General features: G+C 42.8%; 1 protein-coding gene across 1 annotated transcript in view; it reads right to left on the bottom strand.

Annotated features, from left to right (window-relative positions):
* Window positions 1-5,695: 5,695 nt before the first annotated feature.
* The window catches only part of LOC146599589 (Golgi apparatus membrane protein TVP23 homolog B), a 6,713-nt gene continuing 309 nt past the window's right edge, over window positions 5,696-12,099 (bottom strand). Inside the window, exons 2-7 of the mRNA XM_085298310.1 lie at window positions 11,505-11,587; window positions 10,454-10,598; window positions 8,652-8,741; window positions 7,087-7,218; window positions 6,867-6,995; window positions 5,696-5,878 (exon numbers count right to left, since the gene is read on the bottom strand). Of these exons, the coding sequence (XP_085154436.1) occupies window positions 5,846-5,878; window positions 6,867-6,995; window positions 7,087-7,218; window positions 8,652-8,741; window positions 10,454-10,598; window positions 11,505-11,587 (612 nt within the window). The 3' untranslated portion in view covers window positions 5,696-5,845. The remainder of the gene's footprint in view (window positions 5,879-6,866; window positions 6,996-7,086; window positions 7,219-8,651; window positions 8,742-10,453; window positions 10,599-11,504; window positions 11,588-12,099) is intronic.

Raw genomic sequence — 12,099 nt, 5'->3', positions numbered from 1 at the left:
CTCTTTGTACCAGCTCAGAAATGATGGAGCTGAGAGGCGCAGAGCACTGCGCCAGCAGAAACTCACTCCACCGGGTCAGGCTTGCTCAGCAAGCCCTTGGGGTGGCACTGGCTGTGGCACACTGCGTGATGGACTGAGTGTCGTCTCTCTACACCAAAACTGCTGTTTTTCTCCCTCCACCATGGTCACGGTAAAGCAACAGCAATCCCACGCCGCACAGTCGCTCACTGGGCAGAAAGGACATTGCACACCCAGGCACCCTCCAGCTTAAGTTGGGGGATCCAAGGCTGTCACTGGGGATATGGAGCCTTTCCGCTCTGGAAAATATCCTGACTTCTCTAGTGCTCCCTGTCCCTCCCTGGGCTACCTCCTGTCCCGCCCCATGTTGTCAGCCCCCTGGCTTTCTCCAGCTGCTCCCTTTTCCATCCAGGATGCTGCACAAGATGTGTTTGCTGTTCTCAGTCTAGGATCACTGGCATTAGCTTTGCGCTTCGTTGACCAACTCAGCAAGTGGGGAAGACAACTGCCAGCCCTTCTGAGTATCGTTGGACAATATATACACCCTTTAACTGCTTGTGCCAGTAAAACATCAGCCCCAGAGCTGACATGAGCCCCAAACTCTTAAGTAAATGCATTAAAAATAGTGTCCCAGTCCCTGGCTTGCTTGGTCCTTCTCACTCTGTCTCGCTTTCCTTGGACAGCATCAAAGTGTCCCCTGGTCCCTGCAGAATATTTGATCATCCTCAGCCCTGCCAAGATGAATAAAGCTCCTTCCGAAGAAACAAGGATATTGAGAAAATACAGGAAACCCCGATCTGCCCAGATCCCAAAACTCCTGTGATCTCACTATTTGACAGTTTTTTGGTAAAAGTCCTCCTGGACCTTATGTCACGATGGACCTTTATGCTGATAAAACCTGTAACTTTGCTGGGACACAAAGCAGCAGAGACCTGGACAGGCCCCAAAGTTGCCACGGAGGCACAAACCACACACGTTGCTGTCTGGCCTGTAGTAATCCTGCTGTGGACAAGCTGTGGGACAGGGCAGGGAGCAGTGGCCCTTTCTGGAAGGTGCAAACTGAAATTCCAAACTGTTTCTGCAAAGGATGAACAAATTAGCTGAGGAAGCAACCCCTATCCCAATCCCTATCCTTGAGGGTGCTGCTTTTTCTTGGCACTATAATGTCGGCTGGTGACTTCTGACAGGAGGCACCTTGGATCTTCAGTGAGCTGCTCCAGCAGGATCCCAACAGCAGTTTGAGTTCATCTAGGGATATTTCAAGTCCATGTCAATTCCAAACCTAACGCCTCTCGGCTAAATAAAGAGGTGAACTGAGAACATCCCTGGTCTTCTCTTCCCATACCAGATGGGCACCAGATTGAATTAGCAAGAGGTAGGTTCAACACAAACATGTGAAATGTCTTCACATGGCCAGTGCTAACCTGCAGAGCTCTCTGACATTCAGCGCTCTGCTAAATGGTTGTATGGGCTCAGAAAGGAATTGGTCAAACTAATGGAAGCAAAATCCATCAACAGACATAAATATAGCAAGCTACAAACTGGTGGATGGGCGAAGAGGGCTTCCTGCGAAGTATGACCGCGTGCTTGCCATTTTCACACAGTCCTTGTAAGTCACAGAGAATTAGCTACTGCTTGAGATAAAAATCACGGCTGTCATGAGCTGCATCTGACACAGAGAGCCATTTCTACACCTTCAGAAACAGCTGGGGGCACACATGAGCAAAGGAAGAGGCTGTCCTCCCTTCCCCTGTTCCTAAGAAGCAGGAATGAAATTCATGCCATTGATTTGCTGCAGCCTGTGGTCCAGCAGCAGAAACCAGCTCTGCATGACCCCGTTGCTAACTGCACTAAGCCATGTGCTGGCACTGCAGAAAGGATGAAGGAACTGGAATCATGTTCAACATGACTGGTTTGCTTTCAGTACAGAAAAGTCCAAGGATGGACTTGCTAGCCCCTCTGTGGTATAAAACGGACATGCTCTGTCAAACAGGAATAGTGTTTCCTTTCTCTCTGCCCTTCACCTGCCTTATCAGGGTGGTGTGGAGGCTCTTGGGGGAGGATCTGCTCCTCCAGGCTCTCAGCACCACACAGCCCCAAATCGGAGCAGAGACATAGCTTGTCCCACACCAGTGCTTCTAAATGTTCAGCCACAATGCTGCATTGCTCCTCCGCATGAAATCACTCTGGATTCGCAGGGTGGGAGGAGACAACAGCCTACAGGAAGAGGGGATGCCTGTTCCCAAATTTGGGCTGTTTGCATGGAACGGGAGGAGGGAAGCTAGAAATTCCTTCCTGCCAGGAGCCTTGCAAGCAGCACTGGACTCCAGCCAGCATCCAATCCGATCACCGATGGCCCTTTGGTCTCCCCAAAGGCCACTCTTGTTTAGTCACTGCAGCTTTTGGTTTAGAAAATACCAACCGGGATGTCCTGTCCTGTGGAAGAGGGGGCAACCACACCCTCTGCCAAGCGACTATAATAGACCTTTCCCTGCAGCTCTCTGGGACCAGGAAATCTCTGAGACACTTGTGGAGCAAAACACAGGCTTCAAGCGCATAGTGCCCCAGACGATGCTGGCCAGGCCAGGAGAGCGCTGTTAGCAGCATTGTTGTCAAGCTGGTTTGCGGGAAGGAAGGTACAAAGCTGTCACTTCAGGTGACCTGAAGCAGGTCAGCACAAGCCAAAGCTCTGCTTCAGACAACCACGTGTGGTCAGGAGCAAGGGAGCAGCTCACACGTGCACAGCTCTGGGACACACCAGATGTATTAGGCCTCAAACACACTAGAGCAGACAGCAAGTGCCCCAGGGCCTGCTCTGTCCCCAGCTCGGCTAGAAAGCTTCCCAGCTGGCCCAAGACACTATGCTCCAAGGACTCAAAAAAGCTTTGCCTGTAAAATGAAGATTTCAACCTCATCTTTCAGCTGTGCTTGCAGAGCCTGAGGTGCACTTTGTTGTTTTAGAACAAATAGTATTTTTATTATTGTTGCTCTTGGGTTATTTCTATTTCTGTAAATCCTGAAAGTTCAGCCACCACCCAGCCCTGAAGGTCTTCAGTGGAGCCATCATTACATATCTGATGCTCAAGAAACTGGCTTAGTGTGGATTCCCTAGGCTTGTCTAAAGCATATTCAGAGAACTTCCCCATTCTGCTGCAACTCCCATTTCCTCTTTCACGGGAAACCCCTGCAGACAGTAAATACAAATCAAAGACTATCACACCCAAATGGAGAAATGATACGGGACTTGGTCCTGATCCATGCTGCAGCCAAATGTGATAAAATGCCAACTTCTCAGAAGCCAAAAACTGGATGATTGCCTAGAGGCTAAAAATAAGCCAGAGGGCTATATTTAAAGGTGTGTACTAGTAAATGTCTCTGTCCTTGATGAAATAAACTGCAGTTTCCAGAAATGCACTCTATTTTCCAGCAGTGGTTTGGAAGAAGCTCCGGCAATAGCAGAATAAAGATGAAGCCCAAAGTTTTCAACACATTTTAGAAGAACTACCTCGTGGCTGCAGCTGTGTCGGTTGCTCTCCCTCTAGTATCAATGGGGAGCTGGGGACTTGTTCAACAGGAGCAAAGAATTTCTGTTTCATCATGCTGGATGGGCCAGGGCCTGTGCTTGTGCGTCCTCATGTGGCTGTCAGCACTTTCACTTCTGTGACTTAATGAATTTTGCCTGTTTGCATTCATTCATTAGAAATAAATTAGCCCTTTCACATACCTGTGGATTAGAAGTTCCAGCCACTTGGTGGCACGAGTGTTTGTGGTAGCACTAGCGGGTGGTAGCATGCTGAGGGAGGGAACTGGGCAGAGGCGCCCTCTGACCATCCAGCTACTCGAGTCTTTGCACTCAGAAGCAGCATCTTAGCCACTCAAACAAAGTATTTTTAAAACAGGAACATGAGGCAGCAGACTAAGAATCAAGCTGGAAATAAAGACTGAAACATCCTCTGTCAAACAGTTGGCTGAAACAGTGACAATTACTTCATCTGGGTATAATAATGACTCTAGCATGCTTATGAGACAAGTGTTTATACAGGCAGAGCTGTCCAAGACCCTTGGATGAAGGCAGCGGTGCCAAAGCTGACTATTAGCACTGTTTAACTTAATGAGTAATTCCTGCTACACTACGTTACAGCAGCACTGTGTATAAACAGAGCACAGCCACAAATTATAGAAAGGACATCTGATCTGGTTAAACAAAGCCTTATTTTAATTTCATTTATAAATACATATTTACAAAAAGAAGGTATCAATTCAAAGAGTTAAACAAATATACAGCTCCCAAGTATTGCTACATTACAGGGAGAAAAATATTGTTATTACAATCCCACAATTTACAATACCCACTATTCAAAAAGAAACCACATTCTTAATTTAAAATACCTCATCAGAAGTTTGTGATATCCCCCAATGTAAAAGCATAATATGCCTTGAACAGAACTACATGACAAGAAGGAACTGACCTCTTCCATACAGCTCTTCACACAAAACACATTACTTTCTTCCATCTACATGAACATTGTAACCTCAAATTTCATGATCATACAAAAGACTTTTTCCCTAGCCCAAAGATCGCTTGGAGGGCACAGCCCAAGGACAGCATATTGCATGGATTCAAGAAATGTAAACATCTTGCAAAGTCACCATGCTAATGTCAAGTTTTTAGTTAACTCCGTAAGTGGGTTATCTAAAACACCCTTCTGCTCATTTAACAGTGAGAGGTAAGCTCTAGTTCGAATAGTTAACTCCAAATCAACTGTACTTTTTAAGAGCCAGTGAGCCTAAGTAAATTCTCTGCATGTGTAATGCAGTATATCAATACCCGGTCAGCCACACTTCCCGCTATCCTGTGCTGAGCGCCTGGACTGACTGCCTGGTGGAGGACACATCGGATCACATTACACCACAGCCTCATGGCAGACCTGGAGATAAATACTTGAGGCATCAACTGTGTTACTATTGTACGGCCTCAATACGACACCAGATGGCATCATTTTAACAGCATTACTCAGACAGCAACTGCTCACAGTTGCTCTGCCCCTGAACTTGTGTGCGCACCTTTCCTCATAACCTGGTTTCACTCTCACTGCAGTCTCCATTCAGACACAGGCCTAAAGATAAAAGAGGGGTTTTACATAACATCCAGCGGTTTAATCATGATCTTGACAAGATGTTACTGAGACCTCCAAGAAAACTTCATATAAAAGACCAGAACTGCTTCCAAGTCACTTTTTCAGAGTTTCCACTAGACCTCAGCAACCATTCTATTAAAACCAACACGCAACAATTCCTTTCAGTTCAGAGGCTCTACCTCAAAAAGCTCAGTGTCATCCAAACCACAGAATGACAGAAAGATAGAGATCTAAGGGAAAGGGGTCAGAACATTGTAATATAAGTAGCAATTACCTCCAAGAACAAAATACAGGTAACTCCACAGCTTAAACTATTTGAGGTACCAACTGCTAGAGGTTCTCAGGTAACAGAAGGCTTAGCTCATGCATGTTTTTTTCTGAAGAAGGAGGCCCAGCTTTTTTGTCTTAATTCATCCAGTACTTATAGACTCTGTGTAGGAGCCAACTAGGATTTTTTTTTTCAATTTAAAGTTTAGGCAAACTAATTCAAATCCAACTAAAGAAAGAACTTAGAAACACAAATTGCTAGAGAAAAAAAGTTGCTGTGAGTGTTAACCTGAAGTCTTGCACAATTTATTTACTTCTTTTAATTCACACACTGTTTATGCAGCTCCCAAATCTCATGGTCAAAGTAGCATTCTCTGAGTTCACTACTGCAAATCCAGCCTGGCTTAGGGCTTCCACCATCCTTAAGACGCTGTTTGGTCATCTTTAGCCACAGTCTGCAGAAGAAAAAAAATAATAAATAAATAAAGAAAGAAAGAAAGAAGAGTACACCACAGAAGAGCTATTTGAATCACTGCCAGGATTCTGGGGCAACACATTCACTTCTACCATGGACTGACACTGGTCTAGACTGTAGGCTAACCACTGCAGTGTTAAAGAGTATTCAGAAGCAAATCCAGCTTCAGAAGAGCACAATCACAGCACATACTGCTGAGAACAAACGCTCACCAACATTCTAACTTCTGCTCACCCTAACGACAATTCCAGTAAACGCTTGTGAACCTGGAGCAACCAAACCACTGCCCTCAGTCACCTGGGGCATAGTCAAGAAACCTGGGGAAAGCAACAATTAAATGCTAGCCCAGAAGTGGATAGTTTTAACTACTGCTGCAGGGAACCACAGGATTAAGAAAACCCAGCGCTCTGGCAGGAAAGCACTCTGATGGGAAGAGCTGACTGGAAGTGAGAAAGAGAATATAAAAGGCAGTGGCAATCCTTGCAATCCTTTTGGCTAAGAGCCACGCATGCTGCAGCACAAGAGACCAACACAGGATCCCTTCAGATGCATGTTTTTGTGGTTAGCATATTCTGAAGAGGAAACTGCAAAAAAAAAAGTAATTCAGCAGCCCGTTATCCAAGAGCTGAAAAGTTTGTCAAAAGCTATTTTACTCTGTCACCTTTTTCACCCTGCTCCTTATTTCCAGTAAAGCAGCCATACTTCAGTAACTTCTATAGAACTTGTCCATGACACCAGTAAACAACATGAGCTCCTGATGGAGCAAATGGAACTTGATGCCAATAATTAGCGTGTTATTCTATGACTGTAACTGAGGACTCAGATTCACAAGAAAGCAAGGCATGAAGGGTCCCACTGCAGAACTCCAAACAACAAATTTTTACATCTTTCTTTTCGTGGCCCAGGCAGAAGAGAAGCTTATAGACAGAAACAGATTTGACAGGTTTCCAACCCCCTGGAAATCTTACCTGCCGCAAGAACTGCTTTCCAAGATAGCTGGTTGCCATGCTTGTCAAGTTCTTTCTGCTACCAACTTTACACCTGATATAACCATAAAGGTTGGCTCCCTGAAGTACCACCCCCATCACAACCACTGCCTAAGACACAGGAGAAAACAAGAATCAGGAATTTACACCGACTTACCTGTAACATGCAAAATCTATTACTGAGTTGGAGAAATCAACTCACCAGCCATTTCACTTTGAAAGAAAAGAGAGCGCTGAACGCAAATATCACCCAGATCATAGGACAGGTGATTAGACCTAACCAGAAAATTCGAGACTCTGCTTCTGATGAGGCTTTATTCCCTTGTGCCGATACCTAGAAATAGAATAGAAATGGAGCTGAACAGGTTGCTCTATTGTACAGATCACAGTGTTTTTAATAACAGTTCTGAATCAACAAGCCTCCAGGTTTTTGCCTCCGCAGGACAGCACTCAAGTGCTTTCAGGATCAATTTCTGCATTATATTAACATCTTTCTCCAACAGAAAATGTTTCCATTTAAGGGTTCCTTTTGTCAATTTTCTATCAGAAACAGCATTGGAACGCTTATTTGAGTGCTAAATGGCCCCAGTAAGTTTTGGAAACATCACATTTACAGTATTCTTCAGTTACACAGCACAGGAACAGCCAAATGGGTAATGTTTTCACCTCTAAATCGCTGTACAGACAACTGTAATTTCACCAGTGCCAGCCTTTGAAGAATTAAACAGTGATACTCTTAACAATCAAGACAGAATAATTTTTTTTACACACAGGCATAGAATCACAGGTCTGATTCATATCACACCACTGTTTTTATAAAGCTTTTCTTTTAAAATCAAATCTGTTATTGGACTGTAGGTTGGTACACCATACGCACAGTTTACTTCTAAGAGCAGAAGCTCTCAAGCAAGTACTCATTTCATATCAAAAATTAATAAAAAAGTTATATAATAACTCATGACTAGATTTACTGAATCACCAGCACTTCAGCTACTTTTTTCCCCCTAACTTGTTAGTTTAGAAAAACTAGTACATGGTCTTGAGAAAGGATGTGGCAGTAATGAAGGCACAAACTCAGCTAAGGAAAGGTCTAGTTTCAAGCCCCTGTGCCATAGCAGACTTCTACTGGTATGATCATGGGAAATTATCTTTACCTTGCTAAAGATCGGCATAGCAAAAGCGAGTGCCATTGGCTCCACATATACAGAGATAAGAGAGAGGGATAAAAGGATAATTATGTAACAGATGGTGAGATGTCAGACTGATTGGATAGTAAAGACATAGTAATAGCCATAATGAACGCAAAGGAACAGTAGTAGCCATGATAAGTGTTATACATATATACACACACACACAAATATGTATAGATATATGTTTCTTCTTAGTTCTAATAATTTTCAATGGGATGTAAAAGCTACATCAGCTGTTCAAGTTCTCACTAGAGAACTTGTAGGTTGTGACATGACATATGAATCTTTACTACACATTATGTAGAACTTTTAGGTTACTCATATAAAGCCAGATCAATACCTCACAACAATAATAATAAAAAAAAAATCTGAAAACATAACAAGTTGAAACAATCCTTATTCAGTAGCCTACATGAAACAAGCAGGTGGTTACAGATCTATACCTCAAAAGAAATGTCTACATTGCACAATTTGTCCTCACAAAAAGGTGTAATTGCTGGTTAATAGATGCTTTATTAAACTAAACAAAAACAAACAAACAAACAAAAACAAAACAACAACAAAAAAGAACCTTTACCTGCCTGGCTTCAAAAACCCAGTGACTTCTACCATCATCATCCACCTGGTTCCACCAGCGAAGGCCAACCATCAGTCGCCCTGTGACATTCTGAAATAGAAGAAAAGCAACGAGATTTTAATTTTCTGCTAAGAGAAACCACTAGTCAAATAAATGCTTAGGAATATTCCATCTCAATATTGGATCACAGAAACAATATTAACTTTCAACCTCAGCTCTCACCTCTCTGGTAAGCTTCAAATTCTCTAAATAGCAAATGCCGCCTCTAACACCAGCAGCAGCTGCCACAGCCTATTTCATACTACATTTCTCCCTTAGCAGCACAGATGGCAGTAGTAGTTAACAATGGTGGCTATATTTTAGAATAAAAGGCATCATACTCTGTAAAGATCACATATTTTATTGCTCTCAATTTTGCCAAAGTTCACCTCTTTGGGTTGCTAATTCCAAATCATTTGCCTCACATTTGGGAAAAACAAAGATTGTCCAAGCAAAGAGACTGGCAGAGGGAGGAAGAGAGGAGCAGCAAAGGCAAGATAGGGACAAGCAACCTTGAAAGGCCTTGGGAAAGGAAGGCTGATAGAACCCAGGCAGCTTGCTAGAGACCATGCAATCCCATGCACACAGTACAATACACAGGGATCAAACTGCAGATTAAAAAGATAAAGTTAATTTCTTATTTTCGGAGATAATCTTACTGTTTCTGTAAGTCATTGAATAGGATATGAAGATGAAGAAGCTAACAAGGTTCTGATACCACCCTTGCCCATTAGTAACCACATGCTATCCTACAGACCAACATAGTTGAACCACAAACTGCAGCTCTGGAACATTCCAAAGCTGCACAACCATGGTTAATTCTTCCAAGGTTTGGCAGTGTAGTGCCAAATCTGTCAAATATGCACAACTTTAAAGGTGCAGCCTAGAGACAGCTCAGCCAGTCTATTAGCTCACCCGGCACAAGTGGATTCTGCTCTGCCCTTCTCTGTTTCTGGACAGATTTTTCTACTCACTAACACCCTGAAAGTCTTTTGATTCCTTAGTGAACCAATTCAGGCAACTATTCTGGTAGAAAATTATTCTTGTTTTACTTGTTGGGTTTATTTCAGCAGGCTTAGTGAACTGAATAAGCTCATCAAGCAGTGAGACAAGGACAATAGTTGACACAATGGAATGATAGGGATAGGACTGCTGCCTCCATGAGCAAAGAGCTGTCATATTAGCTCACTCTTCTCATCAAACTGTATCCTAAAAAGGAAAAAAATGAACTGCTTTAAAAATAAAGCAATATGAAAGCACTGCAATGAGACAGTCATGCAGTTCTGTACACTATACATCTGTTGATAAATATTAAGATGAGAAATTCTGCAGACAACAGCATAAGTAGCAAGCTAAGTTTTCTAGGGAACGAAGACCGGAACAAATTAGGGATTTCACGTCTACATGGTGTATTTTCTAGTATACTCCACGTAAAAACAAGATATTGTAATAATACAAAGGCAGGAATATTTTTGGCATTTTTAAAGTGATTTTTTCTGATAATGAAGTCTACGTCATCTTAAAAAAAAAAGCAAGCCTGATGTTCTCTATTTAATTTTGAAAAAGATAGAAATTTAAGAGCTACTATTTTATAACACTTCACAATACTTCGTAATACTTGAGCTCTTTTGGGGATTCTTCCCTTGGAAAGGTGAAAAGTTACTCTTTCTTGTTACACACATATCAGGATAGTTTAATGTTGAATTATTTTCATATATTAAGATGAAGGTAACAAAAATATGAAAAACAAGACAGGAGCTTACCTTTACAGCCCAAAAGTCACATGACAAGAGGAGGATAATTGTTACCATACAGGCAATGAAGCTGCTAGTTAAGAGCTCACAGAGCAGATAGACAACTATTGCACTGACTCGGAAAAACAAGTGGAAAAATGATGCCACTGGATGCCTGGAAATGAGAAACAAGACATGCAGTATAATCACAATCCTTTCAAGTCAATTCACAGAAAAATGACATCCTGCCACAGTGATCTCCTACCAATTCAAAGACAGGAATCAACATTGCTACAGGAGATCAGTTTGTCGCAACTACTGCAAACATGGGAGATAAGCTGACTAGAAGCTCACTATAAGGAAAACACCTTCTACATACAGTCATATGCCAGGTGCAAGGACAGGAACCTTTACTTAGCATTCACGGTAATATATTTTTTAAGGAGTAAAGTTAAAAAACATTCACATGGAAGAAACACCAGACTGAATTAAATGAAAGCAGATCCTGTTTCTCAATATAGAAGACCTGCCCTTCTTTCTGACTTCTCCAGTTTACAGGTCAGAAAAGTGCCATATAGGATCTGAAGTCACTACTGATAAGGCTCTACAACACCCAGGTATAGATGTAGCTCTGTGGAAGGAGTTTGGGCAGAACAGAGGAAGGAAGCCACTGGTCTAATTATATCAGGACAGGCAAACTGTAGGAAAGCAGCTTCGAACATACTCCAGAACAAAGACTAAGGAAGTGGTAACTAACCTAGAACCACCACCCAAAGCTGCAGAAAAATTCCTATTACACAGAGCTCAGAGCCATTATATCAACTTAAATCCCTTAAGTGCAGGAAGATAAGAAACAGATCTTAACTTTGAGAACCCCCCAGAAACATGAAGGCATCAATACACAAATTTTAATATATTTTCAGGAATTGGCACTCTCCATTACCCAGAAATTACTATTCATTACTTCTAATTAAAGAGAAAAGATATTTACTGTTACATATTTTAAAGTGCAATGGCAGTCCTTCTTTCATCACAGTTCTGTCTAGAACTCATCTAGAACCTTTCTCCACCAGCCACAGACCTTATTTTAGACTTTTTTGATCTCCTGGACACTTCATCATCTGCATCAAAGAGGGACACATCTTCGGTGTCATCATTGCTGTCCTAAGGAGGACAGATACACACAGTTATATGAGAAAAGAGAATCACTGTTTTCAACTTCAAAAAGGGACAACTTTGATTACAAAAACAATTACGATGACACCTTAAGATCGAAATAAAGTTGAGAACTGGAAGATTTAACCACAAACGAAAGAAAAGCATGCAGTAGCTGGATTCTACTCTTACTACCATGCTCTGTGCTTTCTGAAATCTATTTAAACTCACACTGCGAGCCCAAGGATCCTTTCTGCAGCCAGTAGCTAACTGCACCGCTAGTCTGGGGTTCTTTTTTTTTTGCAGAATTTGTTGCTTTATACAAAAGCTGTTACTACGTCATGCCACACTCCTCTTGCCAAGGCGACTCACAGCCACCTTTAGGCTACCAAGGTCCCCCACGTGCTAACAGTGAAGCAGCCCGAGCTGCCGGGCTACGGCGACGCAGGCGATCCTCGGGACCCTGCCGACACGCGGGGGCCGCGCAGGGGAGGCGAGCGGCGAGCCGCGGCAAAGCACGG

This window comes from Rhea americana, unplaced genomic scaffold (assembly GCF_003343005.1).
Source record: "Rhea americana isolate MKP2758 unplaced genomic scaffold, rheAme1 scaffold_138, whole genome shotgun sequence".
Lineage (NCBI taxonomy): Eukaryota > Metazoa > Chordata > Aves > Rheiformes > Rheidae > Rhea > Rhea americana.
The sequence above is the reverse complement of the archived record's forward strand: the minus strand, read 5'-3'. Positions and strand labels throughout refer to the sequence as shown.